The 25,694-nt window shown below is 53.1% G+C and overlaps 1 protein-coding gene across 1 annotated transcript in view; it reads right to left on the bottom strand.

Moving 5' to 3' along the window:
* Positions 1-864: 864 nt before the first annotated feature.
* The window catches only part of LOC137313276 (filamin-A-like), a 68,778-nt gene continuing 43,948 nt past the window's right edge, over positions 865-25,694 (bottom strand). The window contains 26 exon segments of the mRNA XM_067979401.1: positions 865-1,865; positions 2,740-2,943; positions 3,629-3,847; positions 4,975-5,151; positions 5,632-5,764; positions 8,703-8,818; positions 9,221-9,358; positions 9,799-10,065; positions 10,204-10,326; positions 10,461-10,613; positions 11,780-11,983; positions 12,132-12,293; positions 13,676-13,849; positions 13,949-14,077; positions 14,223-14,363; positions 14,443-14,542; positions 15,987-16,055; positions 17,773-18,020; positions 20,705-20,728; positions 20,940-21,129; positions 21,489-21,645; positions 22,085-22,208; positions 22,686-22,853; positions 22,961-23,121; positions 24,101-24,263; positions 25,252-25,425. Of these exon segments, the coding sequence (XP_067835502.1) occupies positions 1,678-1,865; positions 2,740-2,943; positions 3,629-3,847; positions 4,975-5,151; positions 5,632-5,764; positions 8,703-8,818; positions 9,221-9,358; positions 9,799-10,065; positions 10,204-10,326; positions 10,461-10,613; positions 11,780-11,983; positions 12,132-12,293; positions 13,676-13,849; positions 13,949-14,077; positions 14,223-14,363; positions 14,443-14,542; positions 15,987-16,055; positions 17,773-18,020; positions 20,705-20,728; positions 20,940-21,129; positions 21,489-21,645; positions 22,085-22,208; positions 22,686-22,853; positions 22,961-23,121; positions 24,101-24,263; positions 25,252-25,425 (4,106 nt within the window). The 3' untranslated portion in view covers positions 865-1,677.

The raw sequence follows: 25,694 nt of genomic DNA, 5'->3' as shown, positions 1-25,694 counted from the left end.
CAGTAATGAAGAAAATAATAGCACTAAGTTAATTTTATTGAGTCCCTGATTCAATTAGTTTTCTTGGGATTTCCAGCATGCTATCCTCCCTACTGTAAATACTGACGCAACGTAATTATTCAACATGTCTGCCTTTTCCCCATTGTCAATGACAAAATCCCCACTTTCAGTTTTTAAAGGGGCCAACACTGCTCCTGACCACCCTCTTTTTCCTACTGCAACTATAAAAGTTCTTCGTATTGGTTTTGATATCCCTTGCAAGTTTCTTTCCATACTCTGTCACTATCTGTTTTGTGACCCTTTGTTGATCTTTGTATCTTTCCCATTTGTCAGGATCTGCGCCATTTTGTATGGCCTTAGGTCTTGTAATGTCCCTTACCTCGAGTTTTCCATGGCTTTATTTTTTGGCAAGTAGAGTTGTTGCCCCTCAGGGGTATAAACCGATTCTGTATCACGTTAAATGTTTCTTCAAACATTTCCCACTGATCATCAGTCGTTTTACCCATTGACAGATTTGCCCAGTTTACTGTGGTCAGCGTCTCATCCCATTGAAGTCAGCCTTACCCAAGTCTAGAATCTTAGCAGCCGATTCACTTTTTCCCCCCCCCCTTTCAAACCCTACCTTGAACTCGAGACACAGACAAAAATAAAAGATACCCCTCTGGTCTTCATCCTAGCCCTTCAGGTGAAAATCCAAACAGGGGGGAGGTTCAGTTACAACGCCTTCTGCAGTCGAATAGCCTAGGGGAGACACTGAAACAGCAGAGGGCAAGATGGCGCCTGTAAACCTCAGGTCAGAACTAAAAAAAGGCAGATACTCTGGGACTCTCCACCTGTTACAAACAGAATCAGACAACAGCCCAGTTTGTGTATCGTACATTACAGAATTTTTATTGCTAATTTCCAATGTATTACCATCTTGTGTACAAGAGAAAGGAGAGAAAAAAAAAGATACAAGTCGTCCAGCTAGCAAGCAGCCTTCCTTATTGGCAGTTTTTCTTTTGCAACGCAAATTGGCCAACGTTGTAGAGAGAGCAGACTCCACAAATAACCACTATCTTCCCATTTTGCAGCAGCAAACACGAACCGTTGTTCCATCTCTTCCCCCCCTGTCCCCGTTCAGTAAATTTGGTTAACCTCAGGTCGTCCAAATTGACCCAACCCCTCCCCCCCAAAAGAAAATATCAGAATGTACGAGCACGTCAGCTCAATCGTTCCCTTATTTCTTTGGGACGAGGGGGAGGAAAAAAAAAAGCTCAGAGGATCGGCAGCTGCAAGGAGGCGGCTTGGAACAGGCCAGGAGACACCAGGCTTCAGGGTCACAGACGGACATTGGAAAGATTTAAAAAGCCAGAGAGAGAGAGAGGGGGAAGAGCAGATACAGACCAAACCCGATTGAGGCCGGGGCAAAAAGTGTCCCATTGCACACCCCCCCACGCCTAGATCTCAAGCTAAAAAAAACATCCCACCAACCCCCTCACTACATCTCAAATTGACTTGAGATTTTAATCCCTGCTAACATTGTTTGAGAAGTCACGAACAGGATTGAGAACGGAAAGCAGGTGTGCACCGGCTCATGTCGAGCGCAAAGCTGAAGGGGAGGGGGGTTTCCTTTTGTTAAAGGGAGGAATAATCAGGGGCAATTTCTTTGGGAATTGGGAAAAAAAGAGGTCAGTTTCAAGGGACGGAGACATGGAAGGGACTGCCCAAGATGTGGTCCTCGCCCCACTTCACCACCAGAATGTAGTTGCCCTTCTCCTTCAGGATGTAAGACACTGTGTAGAGTTTGCTGCCCAGATGTTTGACCACCACCTCCTCGCACGGGAACTTGGGACCGTGGACGCCAACCAGCAACATGTTCGAACCTGGAGGAGAGACGGAGGGAGTCAACGTGGGTTAAGAGGGTTTCTGTCCAGGAGTTGACCATCTCCTTGGTACGCGAGGGTCAGAGGGCATTGCAAGTTGCGGGGGGACGAGCTGTTCCCATCGGTCATTGTACGTTCCCGACAGGAGGTCCAAGACCAGATGGCTCCCATCTCAAGCCCTTCCTCCCAAGCACACGCCCCATCAAGAGTGCTGCCAAAGCTTTCTCTTCCCCGTCCAGAGAGAGAATGAATTGACGCTTTGCGGCTGCGTTCAGTTCCCGAAGCCTACGATGAGGTCACTTCCAGGGGCCTGGAGCCTCAGACGCCATCCCAATGCCTGTCTGCAGCCCGACATGAAAACTTGCCTGGGTTGTCGTTAACACAAGGAGAGATGACGTTGGCCAAACATGGCCAAGAAATGAATTGCAAAGGTTCTTGAACCAGTCGCTTCCCATTAAGCTACATGGCCTTTTACATCCCTCCTCCCTCAAATTTTCTGGGCCAACGACCAAACACCTTCAGAACTTGCAACACCAAAGACCACCTCAGTCTCCACACCCCCTTCAGACAACCCGAATCCCTCCTTTCTGGAGGAGCGGGCCTTCCAGGAGCTGGTGGCCACAGGAGGAGAGAGAGTGAGTGTATCGACCAACCATAACCAGTCGTAGTTCTTGGGATGGGGGACGACACCTCAACTCCTGCTTCCTTCGTGCCTCCAAAAACGAACTCCAGCCCTTCAGAAAGAAATTGCCTAGCAACCACTTCATGGAACTGGCTCAACAGGCCAAGAGGTCAAAGGGCAAGGAGAGCAGGCAGGACACAAGCAATCCCAAAAACACGCCTTGACCCCACTTCCACACCGAGTTCCCCTCACCTGCTTTACTGCAGTCCACGGTGAAGGAGTTTTTCTGTCCAACGAAACCCTTGTTGAGGCCAAGGCCCTTGGCGACCACCTTGCTGCTGTCCGAGCTAGGCTTCGGCCCAGCGCTCTGGGAGGGCACGGTGGCAGATTTACAAACCGTGTCCACCAGGACAGAGGAGGTCTCATGGAGAGAGTGGCTGCTGACTAGATGCTGACCTGAACGAGGAGGAGAGAACAACGAGGAGGGTTAAAAAAAAAAGTGCAAACTTGACCGAAATCAGAGCGAGAACATACTTCAATGGACGACGGGGTGGGGGAAAGCAGGATAACGAAGTCCCTTCATATACATCCCAATCGCCCCCAAAACCAAACGGGATGCCCAAGGCCCCATTGACCATAGAAAAGATACAGCACAGAAGGGGGCCATTCTGCCCATCTTGTCCGTGCGCGACTACAGATAACCACACGCAACAGGTCGAACGAGTTTTAAGAAAAAGATACCTAAAGCACAGAAGCCACCCGAGCATCCTTGGCCCGTTGCCCGACTGGTTAAAAAAAGGTCGTTTGGCACTTTAATTGAAAATTCTCATCCTGGTTTGCAAACCCTCCATGGCCCTCGGCCCGCCCTCCCAAAACCCTACGAGATCTCAGCGTTGCTCCGATTTTTAAAAATCGCTCCACCATTGGCGGCCAATTCCCGTCCCAAGTCACTCTCCTGCTTTAAGACACGGCTTAAAACAGATCTCTTCGGCCAAGCTTTTGGTCACCTAATGTCTCCTGGTGTGGCTCGGTCATGTTTTCTCTGATTTACATTCCCGTGAAGAGCCTTGGGGACGTTTCACGACGTTAAAAGGCGCCGGATAAAAGCAAGTCACTTATTGAAAAGGCCAACTCAACTCACCTGTAATCTTGGCTTTAAACGGACTGCCCACAATGTGATATGGGCCTCCATATTTGATGGAGATCAGATAGCTCCCTGGGGCCATGGGAGTGTACGTGACCTTGTAACCTTCAGTACATTCCTGACAGTCCATCTTGACTTTAGACGGGCCGTCAATCGTGACGGCCAAGGCCCCGGGGCCTGCGTTTGTAGTGTTGACTATGAACTCTGCAGGGGCACCTGGAAGTTCAGAAGGGCAGAAGCATCAAGAAACATTCGAGATACAAAGTCAGGATCGATCCAGATGGGTCTCGCACTCGTCAGACGGTCGCGGGCTCTAGGCTCCCCTCCAGAGACTCGAGCCCCGCAATCCAGGCCAGACGCCCCCCCTGGCACCAGTACTGAGGGAGCGCCGCATTGTCGGAGGGGCCGTCTTTTGGCGTGAGACGTTAAACGAGGCCCCCCCCTCCGTCTGCCCTCTCAGGTGGGCGTAAAAGATTCCACAGCCGGTATTTCGAACTAGAGCCCGGGTGGGTGTGGGGGATACACCATGGTCTCATGAATGGAGGCACAGGCTCGAGGGGCTGAATGGCCTCATGTTCGTTTAGGCCATTGAGATAGCCCAGCGAGACTCAGACTAAAGGTTCAAGTCATGCCTCTCAGTACCCAAACTGCCAATCTGAAAGACACACTCACCAGCATTTGACTGGCTATTCGACTTGGGGAGGGGGATTGTGCCAAGAAACCAACCCCTCCCGCCCCACATCAGACAATCCTGTCCTCACCTGATGTCCAAACAAACAGGGGGAGGGATAAAAAGATACAAGATCCTGGGCTTTATAAATAGAGGCAGAATGTACAAGGAAGTTATGTTAAACTTTTATAAAACATTGGTGAGCCCTCAGTTGGAGTATTGGGTCCAATTCTGGGCACCGCACTTTAGGAAGGATGTCAAGGCCTTGGAGAGGGCGCAGAGGAGATTTACTAGAATGGTACCAGGGATGAGGGACTCCAGTACTGCGGAGACCCCGGAGAGAGTGGGATCGTTCTCCTCAGAGCAGAGAAGGTTAAGGGGAGATTTGATAGAGGGGTTCAAAATCACGAAGGGAATCGGAGAAATACTTGAAAAGGGAAAAATTTGCAGGGCGACGGGGAGGGAATAATCGGATAGCTTTCAAAAAGGGCCAGCACAGGCAGGATGGGACGAAGGGCCTCCTTCAGCGTTGCTAGATTCCATAGGTGGCGGCCAATTTTCTTCCCTCCCGAGGAAGTCCACACCGGCCAAAATTGGCCAAGGGTCTGTATGGATTAAGACAGAGACCCAACTCCCGATTTTTATCCCGGGTAAAAAGCAGGTCTATTCTTACCAGTGACACCTCCTTCCAGGCCAGCACCAGATGCAGACACCATTCCAGGGTCTCCAGTCTGCCCAGACTCTCCCACGCGGATCTTGAAGGGGCTTCCAGGGATGTGAGAACCGTTGAACTTGACGTCAATCAGGTAGATGCCATTTTCCCGTGGAATGAAGCGGACTGCGTACTTATCTGTAAGGCAATGGGAACGAGCGTGACGGTGTAGAGGGAGCTTTACTCTGGATCTAACCCTGTACCTGCCCCTGGGAGTGTTTGATGGGACAGTGTAGAGGGAGCTTTACTCTGTATCTAACCCTGTACCTGCCCTGGGAGTGTTTGATGGGACAGTGTAGAGGGAGCTTTACTCTGTATCTAACCCTGTACCTGCCCTCGGAGTGTTTGATGGGGACAGTGTAGTGGGAGCTTTACTCTGTATCTAACCCTGTACTTGCCCTGGGAGTGTTTGACGGGACAGTGTAGAGGGAGCTTTACTCTGTATCTCACCCTGTACCTGCCCTGGGAGTGTTTGATGGGACAGTGTAGAGGGCGCTCGATGTTGGATGCCAACAATGGAGAGAGTGTCCCATTTGCCAACATGGCAGCCCTCACCTTCATTCCAAAAGCAAAGAGGTTAACCAAGTTTAGTTTGAATTTATTTCATGTTAAAAATACCTTCATCAATCTCCGAGACACAGCATTCTTCCAGAGCTCCAGACGGACTATGGACCTTAGCGTCAATCACTCCCTTTGCGCCATTCAGGCTGACCGCAAAGGACGCTGGATGGTTCACCTTTAACCCTGACTCCTGGAATCAGAAAGCAGCTTTGAACACAGAACAGAGCAACAGGAGAGGGGAGGCCTCAAGAGGAGGGGCCCCAAGTCTCTTCTCCCCTCCCTCCCAACCCTTTTTTAGATGATTTCTTCCTAGTGTGCAACGTCATAAGAAATAGGAGCAGGAGTAGGCCATTCGGCCCCTCGAGCCTGCTCCGCCATTCAATCAGATCATGGCCGATCTTCGACCTCAACTCCACTTTCCCGCCCCATATCCCTCGATTCCCCAAAAATCTATCCATCTCCGCCTTGAATATCCTCAATGACTGAGCATCCACAGCCCTCTGGGGTAGAGAATTCCAAAGATTCACCACCCTCCGAGTGAAGAAATTCCTCCTCATCTCAGTCTTGAATGGCCGACCCCTTCTCCTGAGACTATGCCCCCTGGTTCTAGACTCTCCAGCCAGGGGGAAACAGCCTCTCAGCATCTACCCTGTCGAGGCCCCATCAGAATCTTCTGTTTCAATAAGATCACCTCTCATTCTTCTAAACTCCAGAGAGTATCGGCCCATTCTACTCAATCTCTCCTCATAGGACAACTCTCTCATCCCAGGAATCAATCTAGTGAACCTTCGTTGCACTGCCTCCAAGGCAAGTATCTCCTTCCTTAGATAAGGAGACCAAAACTGTACACAGTACTCCAGGTGAGGTCTCACCAAAGCCCTGTACAATTGTAGCAAGACTTCCTTACTCTTGTACTCCAATCCCCTTGCAATAAAGGCCAACATACCATTTACCTTCCTAATTGTTGGCTGTACCTGCATGTTAAGAGTCATGTCCATAGGGATTTGGACGTCCTTGTACATTAGTATCTCACCATTTAAAAAATATTCTGTTTTTCCATTCTTCCTACCAAAGTGAATAAGCTCACCTTTCCCCACATTATACTCCATCTGCCACCTTCTTGCCCACTCACTTAACCTGTCCAAATCCCTTTGCGGCCTCCTCACTTCACTTTCCCAGGAGGAAAGTAAGGGTGTAACTGAGTCATTGGGAGCTAGGCCTCAAATAAAATTATTTCTTCTCTTTCCTCCCCCCTCCTAAACCCACCCCAGAAATTTCCCATTCTGAAGGAACGACTGATTTCATTGCAACATTCGCCCAACTTGGGAAGCCAAGTCTGGTTGGGCGTATTCCCGGGAGGTTTCGTCGCACTATTGGTCACCCGACACGTCCATCCTCATGGCACTCCGCCTTCCCAGCCAATCGGAAAGCGAACAGATGCTGCCATCACCCAATTGGATGATAGACGGTCAAGCAGACGTCCCTCCCCCCCCCGTTCTCCCAATTGGAAGAAAGTGGGAATTTTCTTGGTGTCCTAGAGGTTAATCTACAATTCCTGGGCACTCCAGGCCAATCCTGGAGGGTTGGGAACCCGATCACAACCTCCACATGGAGGATGGTCAACCAGTTCAGTTGAAAGACATCACACACCTCCCCCCCACCAACGCCCTAGTGGGAGTCACTGGATGGCGACCAGGAGCACGAACACCGGCCTCCTTCACCCACCACCTCAAGGGTGCAGCTCTCTCCGAAGTTCCAACAGGGATCCTGGCCGAGATCACCTCAGGAATGGAAACTGCAGCACCTTCAAAGCCCATCCCACCTCAAGTGAACAAAGAGCTTTCCACGATGGAGCTGGAGGAGCATCAAACCAAAGTACGTGCCTCAGTGGACGTCCCATTCCCAATTCTACGTACGACCACGTTGGAGTTCGAGGGTCAAAGGCCCACAGCCTGGTGGGACTTTGTTACTCCTTCAGAAGCATCCTGGGACGCTCGCCCCATACTGCCCACAATGTTTTACCCGAATACTCAGAACCTTACCTGGATTGGTCAGTTAAAGGAGTTAAAGAGGGAGGTAGATGGCAGGCTTGTGTTGAGGGCATTGGGATTGCTATGCTATTACCCTAGTGATGCCCTCTTAATCCCCCTGCCCGCATGATAACAGCTACACACAGTTCCTACCATCCGTGGAACGACACCCATGGTGCAGGGTGGGCCAGGCGTTGACAAGTGCCAAGCCACCCATGGTATGGGTGCCCAAGACGGCAGAACAGTTGGAGGCCAGAGTTCGGAGTTCAAAGTCCCTTGTCCTTGAGCGAGGGGGGAAGCCTTCCAGCCAAGAAATATCAGGCATGGCTGAGGCAGTGCTCCCAATCTTGGCTGGCGCAAGGCTACGGGGAAAACAGCAAGTGTCCAATTGGCCTGAGGCGATGAAGGGCAACTCGTTTGCCCCCTTCCCTAAAACACAACCCTGCTCACGGTGACTGGCACACAGACACAGGCACCTCCCTCTTTAACCTTTAACCACGCAAAGAGGAAAAACAAAACACAATTCGGTCCTGTCAAAAGCCTTTAAGAGAGACCCGAGAAAAACACATGGGCCTACCTCGTCCGGTCAGCTGGTCACTCCCTCGGCCCGGCCCGGCGTAACGGTCAAACCAGTGGCTCGAAAACACAAACTACCCAAGTTTCTCCTCTGCTTCGCGCCCCGCCACAACCAAAACACTTGTTCAAGAGTCCTTTCTCCAGGCATGGAGGGCCGGCAGGCTATTCGACTGCAGGGGGCCTCTCACCGGCCGCTCCCAGACCAGGAGAGTTGGTGTTGGCCAGGCCAATTGTCGCTGCTCCTTCCCACCAACCTCTCACCCGGGATCAGTTCTGCGAGGGCGGTGGGACGGCTGATATTTACGGCCAAAAACGGAGACACCAGGACACCCCGCCGACGACCCAACGCGAATTCGGGAATTCCCAGGACGACGTCACCCGAGCAAATCCCAGGCCCTGACCTCTAACCTCATGAAACCCCCCCACACACCGTTGCCACTAGCGACCGCCGGGCCTGGCTCGCGGAGGGACCAGCGGGACCAACAGGCGGGCAGTTTCGGGTGGTTTTTCCCAGAGCCTCACCTGAAGACTAGTGACAGTGAGGCTCCTCGCGTCGTCCGAAGGGGAGGCCACGGGGACGATGAAGGGGCTGTCCGGGATGTGATCATCGTTGAACTTGATGGACACTTCATAGTCACCTGCGGAGGGCAGAGAGAGAGAGAGAGAGAGAGAGAGAGAGAGAGAGAGAGAAAGAAAGAAAAAGAGGGGCTCGTAAACAGAAAGCAGACTATTTGTGACCTCCCGCACTTCCCCCGATGACCCTCACCACTTCCAAAATGACCACCGTCCACACGCAAGACAGCAGAGCGCGCGCTGGTGGGCTATTCGACCACAGAAGGCATCACAGCCAGTCGATCCCCGACCTCAGTGCGCACGCAACCAGGGGGGGAAGGGTCTCAGGAGCAGGAGCCCAGACGGTTTCATCACCACTTGTGCTCCTCCTGCAGTGACGTGCAAGGGTAGGGGGAGGGGGGGGGGTTTGGTCCCCCACCCAAACCACTCCTAACGGGGGCCCCCCCATCTGTACCAGGGACACTCACCCGGCTCCTGCACGATGTAGGACACGCCGCACGAACCATCCTTGCGATCCTCGAAGGCGATCTCCGCTTTGCTGGGCCCCTCGACGGCGATCGAGAGGCCACCAGCCCCAGCCTCCCGGGTCCAGATACTGAACTCGGCTAGAGAGGGAAATGGAGGGGGTGGGGGGGGGGGACAAGAAACCACAGTCAGTCACGATGGAATGTTCCGGCATTAACCAGAACGAGGCAAGAACTTCCTCGTCTCGATCTCACCGCCCGCCACAAAAAAACAAGGCAACTGGGACTTTGTTTGACCTCGGCCATGATCCATCCAACTCCCCTCCCGTTGTCTCTTGGCCACATTCTGCCCCCTGGGCCTCCAGTCGCAGGCTTGCCTGGTTGGGAGAAGGGAGTCCAGGCTCCCTCTCCCCAATGGCTGCCCAGCTTCTTTCCAATTCCTGGTTAAACCCCCCCTCATCAACACGGGTCAAATCAGGAGCTGCCCCCGCGACCAGGGGGCAAAGTTCTAGAAAGGCCTACAGCAAGGCTTTGCGGCTCCCTCCTCCAACGGCACCATCGCCCCGGGTCGCGAGGCCTACCTGGCACTCCGGCCTCCGCCCTCTCCAATCCAGGGCCTCCAGCTCTCACTTTATGGGCCCCTCCTTCTCCCAGCGGGCCCACCGTGAACTGGAAGGGGCTCCCTGGCACGTGCTGGCCTCGGTACTTGACGCTGACCGTGTGGATGCCCATCTCCGTTGGCACAAAACGGATGCAGTACGTGTTCTTCTCGCCCGCCATTATCTCCGCCTCGTGGATCTTCCCGGAGGGACTCGTCACCTGAGCGGTCATGTCCCCGATATTGATTTCTGAAGGCAGAAGAAAAGAATTCAGGAGACTTCAAAGCTACTTCATCGGCTGCAAGGTACGTCCAGAGGTGGTTTAGTGGTCTTCCCTGAGATGTATCTCCACAAGAGTGGAGAGCGCCCTGGAAATATTCCCGTTACCTGGAATCTTGAGACTGAGGTCACATTGGCTGCCAACGTTGGCCACGGATGCGGCTCGTCTCCGTCTGGTGATGCTTTCCTTAACCCGCCCCTCACCGGTGACCTTCACCGTGAAGGGACTTCCTGCGGAGTCGAGAGAGAGAGAGACACAGACGGGTCAGCAATTGTATCTCAGCGGTGGAGGAGAGAACCTGCCATGTGGAGATCCACGAGGCTCCAGACCAGTGGTACCGGTCAAGGGCAGACGGTGGTCATACCTGGTACATGTTGATCTGCAAACTTGATGTTAATGATGTAGTTGCCGGGCTCAGTTGGGCAGTAGGTCACTTTGCAATTCCCGTTCTCCAACTCTTCAGTGCTGATGTCCACTTTACTCGGGCCCTCGATGGACAGCCCAAGACCACCATACCCTGGAGACAAAAGAAGAGCCCTCTGAAACAAGTCACGACCGCTTCACATTGGAACGGTCCAGTCTGGAGTCAATGCTCTCCCAGCAGTCCTCCCGTCTTCCAGAAACTTGAGCTCATCCAAAACTCTGCTGCCCCCACCCCGCCGTATCCCAACTCACGCCGAGTCCCGTTCACCCACCGTGCTCGCTGACCGACATTGGCTCCTGGTCCAGGAAGGCCTCCATGTCCCCCCCAATCTCGAACCTCCTCCAGCCCCGACAACCCTCCGAGATCTCTGCGCTCCTCCAATTCCGGCCTCTTGTCCATCCCCCGGTTCCCATCGCTCCACCATTGGCGGCCGTGCCTTCAGCCGCCTCGGCCCCGAGCTCTGGAATTCCCCCTCTCGCCTCCAAGACGCTCCTTGAGGCCTACCCCTTTTGACCGAGCTTTTGGTCACTTGTACTAATGCCTCATGTGGCCTAGTCAAATTTTGTCTGATTTACCGCTCCTGCAAAGCACCTTGGGGACTTTAACCTACGTTAAAAGGCGCTGGCTAAATGCAAGTTGTTGGGGTGGCCACGGAGACCAGCGCTGGTCTCCAAGGATCCTGGCGTCCATCTTCGATGGCTCACTGGCCAATTGTACCACTTTGCTTTGGCACTCATGCCCAGTAGTTGCCCGTTTCTGCCCCTAGTCAGTGCAGCAACAGGTGTCCTGGGCCAGTGACCACTCCTGATCCCAGTAGTCGAGGCTAAATATACATCGCCCAGCCAAACACGAGGTCAGCAGGGCTTCGGTGGCCGGTCCCTACTCTTAACTCGCACTTAGCGGAGAGCTATTGGTCCTTGGCAGTGGCTTCAGAGAAGGGGAAGCTTTCTGATGGGCAGAAAAACCCAACTGGTTCACTCAAGTCTTGACAAAACCAGTCCCACACACCAAACATGGCCGACTCAATGACCCCTCCAGCAAACGGAGTTGGACCAAACCCACCAGCAACAGTTCGAGGCAGCAGCCCCCAACCTCAGGGAAACGGCCAATAAATGCCAGCCTTACCCACCCTGAAAACCTCCGACGGCGTGCAGGCCAAGTCGGGGCTCTGATTTGGGCACGACTGTAGCCCCATAGCTTCAAGCTCCGTCAAGGCAGTAGCAAGACCTTCTGGAAAGTTCCCCAGCCTCCCAACGTACCTGCTTCTCTGGTGTCAATGGTGAAATCGGCAGACTCGAAGGTATGGGCCTCAGTGAGGCCTGGGCCCGTCACCCTCACCCGACTGGCGTCGCCAACCTCCGACTGGTTGATCATGATGGTGATGGGGCTGTTGGCAATGTGGCGGCCATTCCTCTTGATGTTGACTAAGTGTTCGCCAATCTCCTTCGGGACGAAGGAGATCCCTGAAACAGTAAGAAAAATGACCAAGGACGTTCGATGTACAAACTCCAAGACTTGGGTCTCCACTCTTGGAATTCCTAAAGTCACCCCCTTCCCTCCAGGAGGGGGAAGTTTAAAGACACACACACACCTCTCTCCGCCACATCTTACCGATATTTCCGTCACGTAGTCTCTTCAGGAGGCAGGACTCCTCCCGGCCAGACGGGGCGATCACAGTCGCAGCGAGCTGGCTGAGGTCCCTCTCGCTGATGTTCAGGGGGACGTCAGTGGACGAGCCCACCTTGAGCTGGGTCATCCTCATCGAGTCATCACCTGGGTGGCGGGGGGGGGGAAAAGAAAAAAAAAGTGAACCAAGACAAGGGTTAGGAACAGAGGGCGACCATTCAGCCCCTCGGGCCTGTTCCGCCATTCAAAAATGGTGGATCTGTATCTCAACTCCCATCCACCTGCTCCATATCCCTCAAGACCCCATAGATCTATTTTAGACTTTATTTATAATTAAATGACCGAGCAACTACTGCTTTTTTCAAGAGTTCCACACTTCTACCAACTTCTCTCGAATGGCCCTGATTTTAAGGTTATGCCCTTGTCTGAGACTCCCTGACCAGTGGGAAGGGTTTCTCTCTCATCTGCCCTACCAATTCCTTTCAAAGACCTCAAAGCCAATTTGTGGACTTTCTCCTCATAATCTAACCTTTGGAGCCCTGGTAACTCGACACTGCACCCCTCCAAGGCCAATACACCCCCCCCTCTAAGGTGTGGCGCCCAGAACTGTACATCGCACTCCAGATGTGGTCTAACCAGGGCTTTGTGTATCTGTAGCAAAACTTCCTCCTTTATATTCTCGCCCTCTAGTTATAACCTTTCATCAGCCTTAGAGTATTTTTTGCACCTGACCTTTTAGTGATGGCGTAGATGGACCCCGAAATCTCTCTGGGCCTCCACTGCTCCTAGCTCTTCGTTTAAAACAATTCTGATCTATCTTTTTTTGGGGGTCCAAAAATGGACGGCCTCTCACTTATTTGAGTTGAAACCCATTGGCCACAGTTTTGCCCACTCACTTAATCTACCGACATCTGATTTGATGTTGAGTGCCCTGGCCACGCAGTGGGCGAGAACCACGTCAGCAAGGCCACAAATAACCCCACCTCCAACGACTTACAGTGAAGCATCTCAGGTGTTGCTGGTCAGCCCAGTAAGACGTTAGGACCACCACTGGCTTGAGGGCCTCACTGAAGTTGTTGAGTGGCCGAGTCTCATTAAGAGGAGCTACATGGAGGGGGAAAAACCTCAAGGAAAGGCTTGAAAGGGGCCTGACTTCTAGGCCTCAAGCTCTGGCATTCCCTCCCGAAACCTCTCCAAGACGTTCCTTAAAACCTACCTCTGACCAAGCTTTTCACCTAACCTAACATCTCCGACACGATGTCAAACTGGTGTCTGATTTACACCCCCGTGAAGAGCCTTGGGAAACTTATCCAGCGCCTTTTAACGTAGTAGAAGAGCTCCTGACGACTGCAGACTCCTGCTCTTCCAAACTTGCTCCTCGCATGACAAAAAGTTCCCCTTTTCTGGAAGTGCCAACTCCAATACAGGCACGATTTCACAAGCTTTGGGACTCGGGCTCAAATTACTATAGCAACGGGAGTAGGCCCCGAGGCTTTTGAGGGCTCAAAAAAAGATGGAAACCTTCCTACCTGTGATTTTTGAGACGAACGGGCTGCCTGGGATGTGCTTGTCGTTGTACTTTACCAGGATGTTGTAGTCTCCGGGGAGCACAGGCAGGTAGGAGACGGTGCAGGTCCCATCCTGGTTGTCGGTGCAGCTGATGTCGGCTTTTGACGGGCCCTCGATCGCCAAGGCCAAGCCACCTGCGGAGGATAGCAACCAGAAAAGGGAGCCGTTAAGCACTCGGAGAGGGAGAGGGGCCCCCCCATGAAGGGAGTCAGCGACGCCAGCAAACATCTCACCTTCTCCGGCATCCTTTGTATCTACGGTGAAAACCGCTGGTTTGTTCACCATGCCGTGTATGAGGCCAGGACCATAGGCATTGACGTGGCCACTATTCATGAAGTCCACGTAGAATTGCAGAGGACTGCCTGAGGAGATGGAGGGAAAAAAAAAACTCAATCATTGCAAAGAAACAAGACTTCGGTTTGCTATCCCACCTGCCAGGAAAGCGTCCCCTCTCCTCCCTCGCGGACCAGATACCAGCGCTCGAGCAGCAAGGCCCTCTCCCCTCACCTGGAATGTGGTTTCCATCGTACTTGATGCCCATTTCGTGGAGGCCCAGCTCTGTTGGCGCAAACTTAACCGTCACTGTGCCATCTTTGTTGTCCATGATGTCCGGCTTGGCTTTCTTCCCAGAAGGCATGAGGACTTCACCTGGAACAGGGAAGGAGAGTCTCAGTCCCACCGTCCCACCACGGACGATTACATCTCGGCAAAATACCCCTCCGTTTACCTGTTATCTCTCCCTTCTTGATGGTGAAAGGAATCACGAGGTCAAAAGGTCGCAGGTCAGCCACATCCATCCCGTTCACCCCCAGAGGACGGTCTGGAGCCTGAGGGGGGGGGGAAGGAAAAAAAAAAGCGTCAAGTTTGAACTGAGACGGAGGTAGGTGGCGGTTATCGTCAACTTGTACGGGGACGGGAGGACGTCCATTACAAGCCGTGCTCCGTAGGGAATAACCCAAGGATCTCAAAGCAACTACCCACCCTTTGAGGTCAGAATGGGCACCCTCCAGGGTCGAATTGCCCCTTGTTAAGATTTGGGGGGTATCAGGCCTAGTACCAGAATGGAGCTTCCTTGCAATACCCAAAAGCTATCAGGGCACGGGCACGAGGCTTGGGGGTCAATTGAAAACGTCAAGATGGATAAGCTTTTGTTGGGTGAGGGGAATCAAGGATTACAGAACCAAGGCGAGTAAATGGAGTCACGATCCAGAGCAGCTGGGATCTGACCGAATGGCAGAACGGCCTCCTCCTGCACCCAATCCTCGATCTCCTGAGGGGAGAGATGGTTCTGTCTCCTCCTCTTGATCTCCCTTCCCGTTCTCCCCTCCGAAAGGGGGCCCAACAAGCCACCATCTTGCTCACGTCTGGGGAGGTACAGATCAGGCCTCGATCCGATTGTCCGACGGAAAAAGGCTCGAGCCCCTTGGGAGGTCCAAGGGGGAACACCCGACCCCCAACACAGGAACAGGAGGCCATTCAGCCCCTCGAGCCTGTTCCGCCCAGTCAAAAGGATTGGGGCCTATCTGTACCTCAAGTCCCCAATTACAGAGGAGTTTATGGATAACGGTTTTGGCCAATAACCAAAATCAAGGCCCAACCAGCAAGAGAAGCCTCGGAATGGTGGTGTGGTTAAGGTATCTCGGTGTTCCTGGTGTACCGATAGTTATGGAGCCTTCAGAACCCCATCCCCAATAAAAAAAGTGCGACACACCCCCCCCGACTCAAGAGCTGAACGGGGCAGCCACGACCCCAAGACACAAAAGCAGCCAAGACGGACAGGGCAGGTCGGACAACAGCAACGTGAAGGCTCACCGCCGATTGGCGGCCAGTGTGAAGACCTCACCAGGTACGAGAGAGCGAGAGAACAGCCAATGAAGGAATACCATCCTGGAATTCAGTCCCTCCCTCCTCCCCCTTTGGTATGGGCCCCTGAGAAGTCACAGATTCAATAGTAACTTGCAAAACGGGGGATCAGATAAATACTTGAAAAAACAGGAATAAAACTTGCAGGGCTACGGGGAAGAAAAGACCAATCGGATATCCCTGCCAAAGAGCCAGCACAGGCACCATGGGCCGAATGGCCTCCTGTGCATGATTCTATGCTTGACCGTTGGCGTTGCTCCAAACACGCACGTCCCAGTTAACCCTGCGAGGCTGCCCCTCCCTCCTCTTCGCCCCCCCACCACCGAGACGCCAGGGTTCCTGAATTCCAGGGCGGGATGGTCAAGACGGGAGCGGTCGCCAAGATAACAAAGTTCAAAGTTCGGATACCCAGCCATAATTCGGTGTCATGCGCTGCTGTGGAATTTGCTGCTGGCCAATCTGATCCCCTTCAGTCGCCTGTTGTGGGGGGCAAACGAGAGGTTAGAGATCGAGCGAGCGAACTGGAAAATAAGTGGTTTTCAACGTCCCAAACCCTCCACCCAACAAAGCTCCCCCCAAAGCCCCTCTTCCCCCAAAACCCCACACAACCGTCCGCCTTCATTTTACATTCGACACTCAATGGTCAAGAGCTCGATCCATTGTCCCGTTTACTCAAGGCCGACAAGCCAATACTCTCGGTCACCCAGGCCTCTCAGAGAATCATAGAAGTTTACAACATGGAAACAGGCCCTTCGGCCCAACATGTCCATGTCGCCCAGTTTATACCACTAAGCTAGTCCCAATTGCCTGCACTTGGCCCATATCCCTCTATCCCCATCTTACCCATGTAACTGTCCAAATGCTTTTTAAAAAGACAAAATTGTACCCGCCTCTACTACTGCCTCTGGCAGCTCGTTCCAGACACTCACCACCCTTTGAGTGAAAAAATTGCCCCTCTGGACCCTTTTGTATCTCTCCCCTCTCACCTTAAATCTATGCCCCCTCGCTATAGACTCCCCTACCTTTGGGAAAAGATTTTGACTATCTACCTTATCTGTGCCCCTCATTATTTTATAGACTTCTATAAGATCAGCCCTTAACCTCCTACTCTCCAGGGAAAAAAGTCTCAGTCTATCTAACCTCTCCCTATAAGTCAAACCATCAAGTCCCGGTAGCATCCTAGTAAATCTTTTCTGCACTCTTTCTAGTTTAATAATATCCTTTCTATAATAGGGTGACCAGAACTGTACACAGTATTCCAAGTGTGGCCTTACTAATGTCTTGTACAACTTCAACAAGACATCCCAACTCCTGTATTCAATGTTCTGACCAATGAAACCAAGCATGCCGAATGCCTTCTTCACCACCCTGTCCACCTGTGACTCCACTTTCAAGGAGCTATGAACCTGTACTCCTAGATCTCTTTGTTCTATAACTCTCCCCAACGCCCTACCATTAACGGAGTAGGTCCTGGCCCGATTCGATCTACCAAAATGCATCTCCCTTGGACGTCCTCTTCACAGCTTCCCACTCAGTCCTAGTCTGCCCCAAAAAGTCGCCACACCAAACTGGCAAAAGACCAGCCCCGACCCCCTCCTGCTCAACTCTGTGCCTTCAACATAGCAAAACATCCGAGGCACTTCACAGGAGCGTGAAACAAAATCTTAACACCGAGCCACAGAAGGAGAGATTAGGACAGGTGACCAAAAGCTTGGTCCAAGAGGTGGGTTTTAAGGAGTGCCTTAAAGGAGGGGCAGAGAGGGGTTTCGGGAGGGAATTCCAGAGCTTAGGGCCTAGGCGGCTGAAGGCACGGCCGCCAATGGCAGAGCGATGGGAATCCGGGGGTGGGGGGGGGCGGGGGGAACGCGCAAGAGGCCAGAATTGGAGGAGTGCAGGAGATCTGGGAGGTTGGAGCTAGGGAGGGGCTGGAGGCCATCGGAGGGACATGAACACGAGGATGAGAATTTTAAGATGTTGGTGGACCAGGAGCCAATGTCGGTCAGCGGGCACAGGGAGAGGTGACGGTGAACGGGACTTTGGGAGAGAGTAAGGGACGGGCAGCAGAGATTTGGACGAGCAGACGTTTATGGAGGGCGGTCGGCCAGGAGAACGTTGGAAGAGCCAAGTGGGGAGGCGACGAGACCTGGGCCCTTTCCAGCTAGGCTTCCACTTACGGGCACAAGAGGGAACTCACCATGACCTGGAACGGGCTGTTCGGGACATGCTCCCCGCCAAAACGCACGCATATCACGTATTTGCCGGGCTGGGGGGCGGTGTAGAAGATATCGAAGGTGCCGTCTGCGTTCTCCACCACGTCTACGTCCACCTCCGAGCCGTCTGGGGTGCAGACGGTGCAGGTCACCTTCCCCTTGCCAGCGGCCTTGGCATCAACCGTGATGACAGTTTCCTCTCCGATCTGAATGGTCGGCCCAATTCCAGCACCTGGGGTTTCCGGAGAGAAAGAGAGAGGGAAGAAAAAAAGGGAAGACAGGAAGAGAGAGCAAGTTTTTGTTTAAATTACTAATGGAGGCCCCCCCATTCCTACGTAGACTGGTTCAGTGATGTCACTTCCTGTGAAGAACGGCCAACCCCAAATTTGTGAAGTGGCCATTTTGGTTTTTTTTGTGGAGAGAGAGGTCAAACGTTTACCTCAAACCGTACGGGGAAGAGCTTTAAAGGGTAAAGTGTGCCTCCTCGCCACGCGACGAAGACAGACGTCGTCTAGACTGGCTCCTTTTGACGCCAATCGGAGGAAAGCCATCCAAAATGCGGGGGTTGCCCGATTGACAGGGGCAAAGATCGTACAGTTAGGAAGATGCTTGGTTACCCATTTTGGTGCCGATGCCAATGCAAGGTAGACTTTTGGTTCTGCCCGCCCCAATTCTTGGTAGGTGACTTCACATCGAGTCAGTCTCTCTCTCTCTCTCTCTCTCTCTCTCTCTCTCTCTCTCTCTCCTGCCACCCCTCCAGACAAGAGATCAACAAAACACAAAGCCACCGTACACGACTGTTCTTTAGTTTGGCAGCTCTGATCTCAGTAGGTGGGAATAACCCAAACTTGTGTCATTAAGAGTAGCGCCTGATTCTAGTTTCCATGGCCGACTCGGGCCTCCACCCAGTGTCGACTCGGCCCGTGGGGAGGGCAGATATCAGGAACCCAGGCACGTGGCCACCTGGGGAGTTTGGGGGGGGGGGGGTGGGAAGGGAGAAAGACATGTCAGAAAGCCCCCCCCTCTGGTCTTCACTCACCCTTGACTGGGACAATCAGGAAATTTGGCCCATCTCCTCGCCCAAAGTCCAGGGGCAAAATGGCCAATTGTAGCCTCCTCCTCCCACCAGTCATGGGAGGAGATGAGATGACGAGAGGCCAGTTATCCAAGAATTTAGTGAAGGAGCCTTCACCCCACCCAAATATAAAAATTTGGCCATCGGAGCACCCCCCCGCCCACCCCCCCAACACTGGAAAATTCCAGACCGCCAAGATCCCTCTTCCCCGCATACTGAGATCAACAGCACTAGTCTCTACTCAAGCCTTGGGCATCCAATCAAGCAAAGCCAACACGTCGCCAAAAAAAAACATCACCCAATCGCAGCAGTCGTTATTGTGGGGTGGCCAGCACGGTCAAGAGTAGCTCACAGCCAATAGCAGCAAGGCGGGGGAAAGGGAGGAAGCAATAACCACTTGGAGACACCACCAGATGGTTTAAGAATTGGGAAGCTTGAAGAGGAGGCGATGGAAAACTTGACCAGGACTTGAACAGAGCAAAATAACTGGCCGTACCCCATCCTTCCCCTCAAAAATGACAATTAGGATATAGTCCAACTCATCTCAGACTGTTCCCCACCAAATCTGCCTAGCGACAGGCTGGATCGAGCATGGAGGGGTTGGAAGGCCCCAATCCAGTCCTTCACGAACCCAGGAGGTGTTAAGGACCATGGTTTGGTATCCCTCCGACCTCAGCCTCCCTGCAACCGGTCGGCAGGGCCGTCAATCGTGCCCCGGGTGGAAGGCCACGCATCAAACCTAGGCTTGGCATTACAGTCCGACCAAGGCCAGAGCCATGTTCCTGCCCCCCCACAACGCAGAAGCCATCAGCTCCTCGTGGCAGTTCGGGAGGGGGGAGTAACCCGTTTAGGTAGAAACTGAGGTCAAAATTATTTGTGGCGCCCGTGGTTTAATGGTGGGGGGCAAATGGTGTTCCAAGGGGGCTAGGACGAGGCCAGAGACACACGTCTAGACACAAAACACACACGCAGCCATCTCTAAAAAGCAGTTCTGTCGTCAACTGCCGTGTGGGTACAGTCAGTGACTGCAGAACGTGTACATGGATTTCGTTAAGAAAAAAGGGGACCTTGCCAGTGCCCATGCCCAGATTACAGACGAGATGTCAAGGGACAATTGGGGAATCGTTGAAAAGATACAAAATCCGCCCCCCCCCCCACGGTTGAATAGCAGGGGTTTGTCCCCCTCCCCCAGACAATTGAGTCCACCAATTGGAGATGGCGTTCAGGCCTACAAGGCCAGAAAAGCCTGGGAGGTCAAGTTCCCCGTCTTTCCTGATGGAGGTACAAGCCCCTGGATACTTAATTCTCCCCCCCCCTCCACAGGCCTGAACAATTGGCAAGATATTCAACCATGGGAGGGGGGGGGCTGGCAGAATCCTTGGCTTAAAACCCACCTTTAAGGGTTCAGTGGGACACAACCCCCCTACATACATGCCCCTTTAACCCTTAAAGGGACAGTCCCAGTTCTGGTGATGTCAAAAACAGAAGCTCCCTTCAAGGTGGAAGGACGAGTTTCTGGAGGAAATTCTTCGACACAAACAGACAACGGACATTGGCACAGCCATTTGCGACCGGGTTCAAGGCAAGTTCGTCACCTCTCGGGCCAATTTGCCAACAAAAAAAAAAGCGCCAATGGGGCTCAAAATGGCCGAACAAAGATGGAGGACGGTTGCTTAGCGACTGGACGAGAACTCAGGCAGCACAACGCTGGTTAAGACACACTGATCGGCACATGCTCGAAAAGATTAAAATTAAAAAAAAAGGTACTTTTAACGTAAAAGGGGGAGGTTAAGGAAGGGGACAAGGGGTAAAAAAAATGGCGATACAAGCAAGCAGCTTACCTAACCCGTGACCTCCGATTGACACTGAGGTGAAAGGACAGAAGCAAGGAACGGTCAAGTGAGATTCAAGGGAAGAAAAAAAAACAAACTGTGCTCAACATAAGAAATCAGCATTTAAACCATGAAAAAAAGTGTGCAGCAAATGAGATTATATAGGTGGTGTATGTAAAAGCAATGGGGCTTCATTGGCGTGATAATTGTCGAGACGAACAAAGGGCAAAAATCGAATACCTACCAGTCACCGTACACTTGCTGGCGTCTCCCGTCGGCAGAGCTCGGATACGGTACGGGGAATAGGGAATTTCATCGCCGCCGTATTTAATGAGGATTGTATAGCGGCCGGTCATGGCCGGGACGTAGGACACAGTGTAGGTCCCATCGTGGTTGTCTCGAATGCTGGCTTTCTTGGGTTTACCCTCTGGGTCCTGTTGGCCGAACGGCGCATGAACACAAAGTCAGCCAACGAGCAGACGTTCGCCCCAATAAAAAAAAAAGGTTCACTCAACTTCCCGACGGTTCTAATCCCCAAATACTTGGCTCGTAGGCCTCCAGCCCTGTAATCCAGGCTCCGACACACTCCCCTCCTCCGGTGCCAGTACAGCACTGGCAGAGGGGTCGTCTTTCAGGGAGACGTCAAGCCCAGGCCCCCCCGTCTGCCCTCAGTTGGGAGGTAAAAGATCCCACGGCCGCTACAGGAAGCTGAGCGGGGTTGAGATGCTGGAAATCGAACACTCTCGGCACTTTCGACTCAAGTACTCGAGAACGGCAATGGAAAGAGACTCACCGTGATCTGGACGGCTAATAAGCCCTCTCCAGCGTCCTTGGCATCGATGGTGAACTCCACAGGCAGGCTGGCAGAAACGCCAGTCGTGTTGAGGCCCGGGCCGCTGGCTTTGACCTTACTGGCATCGTGAGTGGGCGAAACCTTCACCTTGAAGGGGCTGAGAGAGAGAGAGAGCAAAGAGTCAACGTCTAGACGCCATTTCGCCCCACCTCCCCCCGAACGCCAACCGGCAGAAAGCGCCCAACCTGACGGACTCCGCCAACCAAACCCACGTAGGCCTTGTTCGCCACAGCTCGTTTGCCGCAGAAACCCTCGCCCCGTTTCCTTTTTGTCCCCGTTCCAAACGGCCTCCCACCATCTCCCTCCCCCACCTCCGTAAACCCAAACTCCTGTTGCCACCCCACCCCTGTATCCTAACGGAGTCCTGTTCACCCCCTCCTGAAAAGGAGCTGTCGAAACGCAAGGCGTTTTAAGGCAACAGCAGCACGACGCCTGCCACAGTCGAACAGCTGGCCAATCCCACCCCCCCCCCCCGCTTTCAGCGACGAAACAGGTCCATCAGCCTCGATTGCTCGGGCAAACATGCGCGTAGGCACCTGCGTGGGATCTCCTGGTCAGCGTACTGAACGGACACGGTGTAGGGTCCTTCACGGGTCGGGACGTAACTGACCGTCTTTGTCCGATCAGGGTTGTCGATGATCTCCACAGGTTCGACAACTCCTGGAGTGAGAGCAAGAGAAGGAATTTTTAAAAAAAAAGTTACCATAACCGCGCGCAGAAAATTCCAGAGACGGAGACAAATTCCCCCCTCGCCAAAAATCGCACTGCAAGGCCCATTGTCGGAGGAATCAAGAATCGCACAGGACATCAAGGTCGAAGAGCCCGGGGATGGGGGTCCCACCAAAAACGTCAAGTGGTTAAGAGTTGGGGGGAGGAGAAAGGGACGAGAGGGGTCCCCGAAGTCAGGAGGTCTCAAAGAATCGGAGACCAGTCACAAAAAGAAGGAATATTTTTAAAAATAGAAGCCAGAAGGACTAATAACTAGATACCCGGGCACTTAGTTGGGGGTGGAAGAGATGGGGGAACGAGAGAGGAACAAAAAAAAAGTGGTTTGGAGCATGGGAACCACCCAATGATACTCAAATCCGCCCCCCCCGGTCGAAGATCCAACACTCATTCGGTCAGTTGAAGCCTTACCTTTAGGCCCAAGAACACTGACGTTTAAGGGAGCTGCTCCGGCCTTACTGGTGTCAACACTGAACGACTGAGGGACATTCGCACGAACGTTGCCGCCCAGGCCGGGCCCGGTGCACTTGACTTTCGTGGCATCGACTGTGTTGCCAACAGGAACTTTAAACGGACTCCCTGAAGGTGGGGGAAAAAAAAAAAGATTATTTCATCCCCCCCTCTCGCTGCTTCAGAAGGGGAAAATCTCACCTGACACTCGGCACCAGATTCCCTCCACCCCTTACCTGGAATTTGCTGGCCGCCGTAAGTGATGATCACATCGTAGGTACCAGGCTCGTACGGGACGTACTCCACAGAGCAGCTGCCATCTTTGTTGTCTTTGCAGGTGATCTTGGCTTCGGATGGTCCTTCAACAGCTAGGCCCAATCCACCCGTCCCGGCGTTCCTTATGGGAGGGAGTTAAACCCAAGAGATCAGAGTGTCACAAACATTGGAGGTAGATTTGACCCTCAACCAGCAAAAAAAAAAAAACACCTCGGCCGCAAGGACTCCCAAGCCCAGCTTCCATAGAGACGACCCATGACCCCGCGCCCGAGGTGGGGGGGTTTTGACCCTGGAGTTGGCCAAGAACGGGAGATGGAGGTGGTGAACTCGAGTATCATCCAGTCGGGGGACCATGTCTCTGCTTCTCAATTGGCCGTGGGAAGGTGGGACATTGATGGACGGGCATGTTGGGTGACCCGTAGCGAGTGGGAGGTCACGTGATGGAATCGCCAGGGGGGGGGAAAGGGCCAAAAAGGCAACCCTGCACCGAAGAGTCACCTCGGGGTGGGGGCTTGTAAATGGAAGGTGTGCTTGCCGAGGGCCGACTGCACGATATATCGGCACCGATCATCCATGGTGCGTCCACAGCAACCAAATCTGGCTCTTCCATTCGGCATCCAATGGTTCTGGTTTGCAGTGACACCCATGGCTCCTTAGGTCGTGGGTTCGAGCCCCCACTCCAGAGACTCGAGCCCCGCAACCCAGGCCAGACACTTTATCCCCCTCCCCCCGGTGCCGGTACTGAGGGAGCGGCCGTCTTTCAGGATGAGACGTTAAACAGAGGCCCAGCGCCCCCCTCATTTGATGCTAGTGGGATCTTGCGGTGCACAAATTGGCACGTTTCCCCAACAGCTACACTTCAACGGGCAATGAAACACTTTGAGACGCCCCTGGAAACCACTAAGTTCTTCCTAGTTGTAAACTTAAGGTGCTCTGGTCATCACACGGCCGAGCAGCCATCGACTTGCCTTTAACACGGTAAAAACGTCAGAGGCGTGTAAAATCGGACAAAATTGAGCCGTCCAAGGAGATATTAGGACGGGTGACCAAGAGTTGGCTTTTAAGGAGCGTCTTTAGTGACCCCTGACCCCCCCGCCTACCTGGTTTCCACGGTGAACTTGTTGGGTTTGTTGGTGATGCCGCCATCCAGACCCGGCCCGTAGGCCCGAACCCTGCTCGAATCGCACCCCTCGGTGACCGGCACTCTGAAGGGACTGTTGGGGACCGGTGAGTCATTGTAGGCGACGTCGATGGAGTGCACACCTAGCGGGACAGGAGGACAAATCGGCATAAGAACACCAAAGAAAGAGGGAAGTTCGCTCCCTGGGAGGCGTCATAACTGAGCCCCAAGGACTCGGGCCAGGCAGGGTTCACATTCGCTCGAGTCCGTGCTGGAAGGCGGCCAGCCTGGGACAAAAACCGGGCTTAGATGTGATGCCCCATGTAGTCGAATAACCCGCCACTCAACTCGTGCTATTTGAGAGGGAGGGGGGGTGCGCGAGTACCACCAAAGGGCACCCCAACGCTCACGGGAACGCTACCCCAGCCCCAAGGCAGCAGAGGAGTAAGAAATCAAAGAGACCTCCCATGGCATTGCTCCAGGTTAAGACGGAATACACCGAGCGACCGGGGACTGTCGCTTCAAGGCCACAAGGTTGTGAAAATCAGGTTCAAAGCCCCTTCTGTTGCTACTAGAACAACTTGCATTTATATAGCGCCTTTTAACGTAGGGAAACGTCCCCAAGGCGCTTCACAGGAGCGTAAATCAGACCGAATCTGAGACCGAGCCACATAAAGGAGATATGAGGACAGGTGACCAAAAGCTTGGTCAGAGAGGGAGGTTTTAAGGAGCGTCTTAAAAAGGACGTAGAAGGTGGTGTTTGGGGGGAGGAGCTCCAGAGTTTAGGGCTTGGCCACAAACTTCTGGGAGAGAGACAACCTTGGTGTTTTTTGGCGGAGAGACGACCCTGGTGTTCCATCAGGCTGTTGTCCTCAGAAGAGGCTCCTCCCAACACATCACCTACGCTCCCTCTTTCTTCAACCTCTATCCCTCCCTCTTTTTCCCCACCCTCCCTCCAGAGATCGGGCCTGGAAACATCCAGCATCCAATCGCCCCATTGAAGTCAATTTTCCCCCCAACCCTGAATTTCGAAGCTTCTGGAAGATAAGAGTTGTACAGATTGGACCAAGAACCACGTGAAAAAGGAGGAGGCCTCCAAGATGGGAGGCCTCTCCCGAAGGCCATGCCCACCTTCCTCGAACGGGGTGTACTCGACGTTGTAGGTCCCATCACCCTTGTCCTTGATCACCGCGTCGGTGTGGGTTCCAGAGGGGTTGGTGATGCGGGTTTTGACGTGGTTTCCACCAGCGTTGGTCAGATGGCGGGCGTCCACGTTGAACTCGGTCATTGCCTCACGGAAGACTCCTGAGGAGGAAGAGGAATTTAAAAAAAAAAACCTCCCATTCGTCAGCTCCTCCACAAATTTTTCACCCCCAAAGATTTCTGCCAAAGGCTTGACTCAAAAAACGGAAGCTCTCCTTGCCAAATGATAGATGCTTAAATTCCCAAACCCACTGACCACAATTTCCCACTTGCCCCTTCTGGAGGTAAACTTCCAAAGAAAAAAAAAAATGAAGCCCTCGGGCCTCACTTGAGGCGTTCAAAATTATACGGGGGTTCGACAAGAGTAAACA

This window comes from Heptranchias perlo, unplaced genomic scaffold (genome assembly GCF_035084215.1).
Source record: "Heptranchias perlo isolate sHepPer1 unplaced genomic scaffold, sHepPer1.hap1 HAP1_SCAFFOLD_455, whole genome shotgun sequence".
Lineage (NCBI taxonomy): Eukaryota > Metazoa > Chordata > Chondrichthyes > Hexanchiformes > Hexanchidae > Heptranchias > Heptranchias perlo.
The sequence above is the reverse complement of the archived record's forward strand: the minus strand, read 5'-3'. Positions and strand labels throughout refer to the sequence as shown.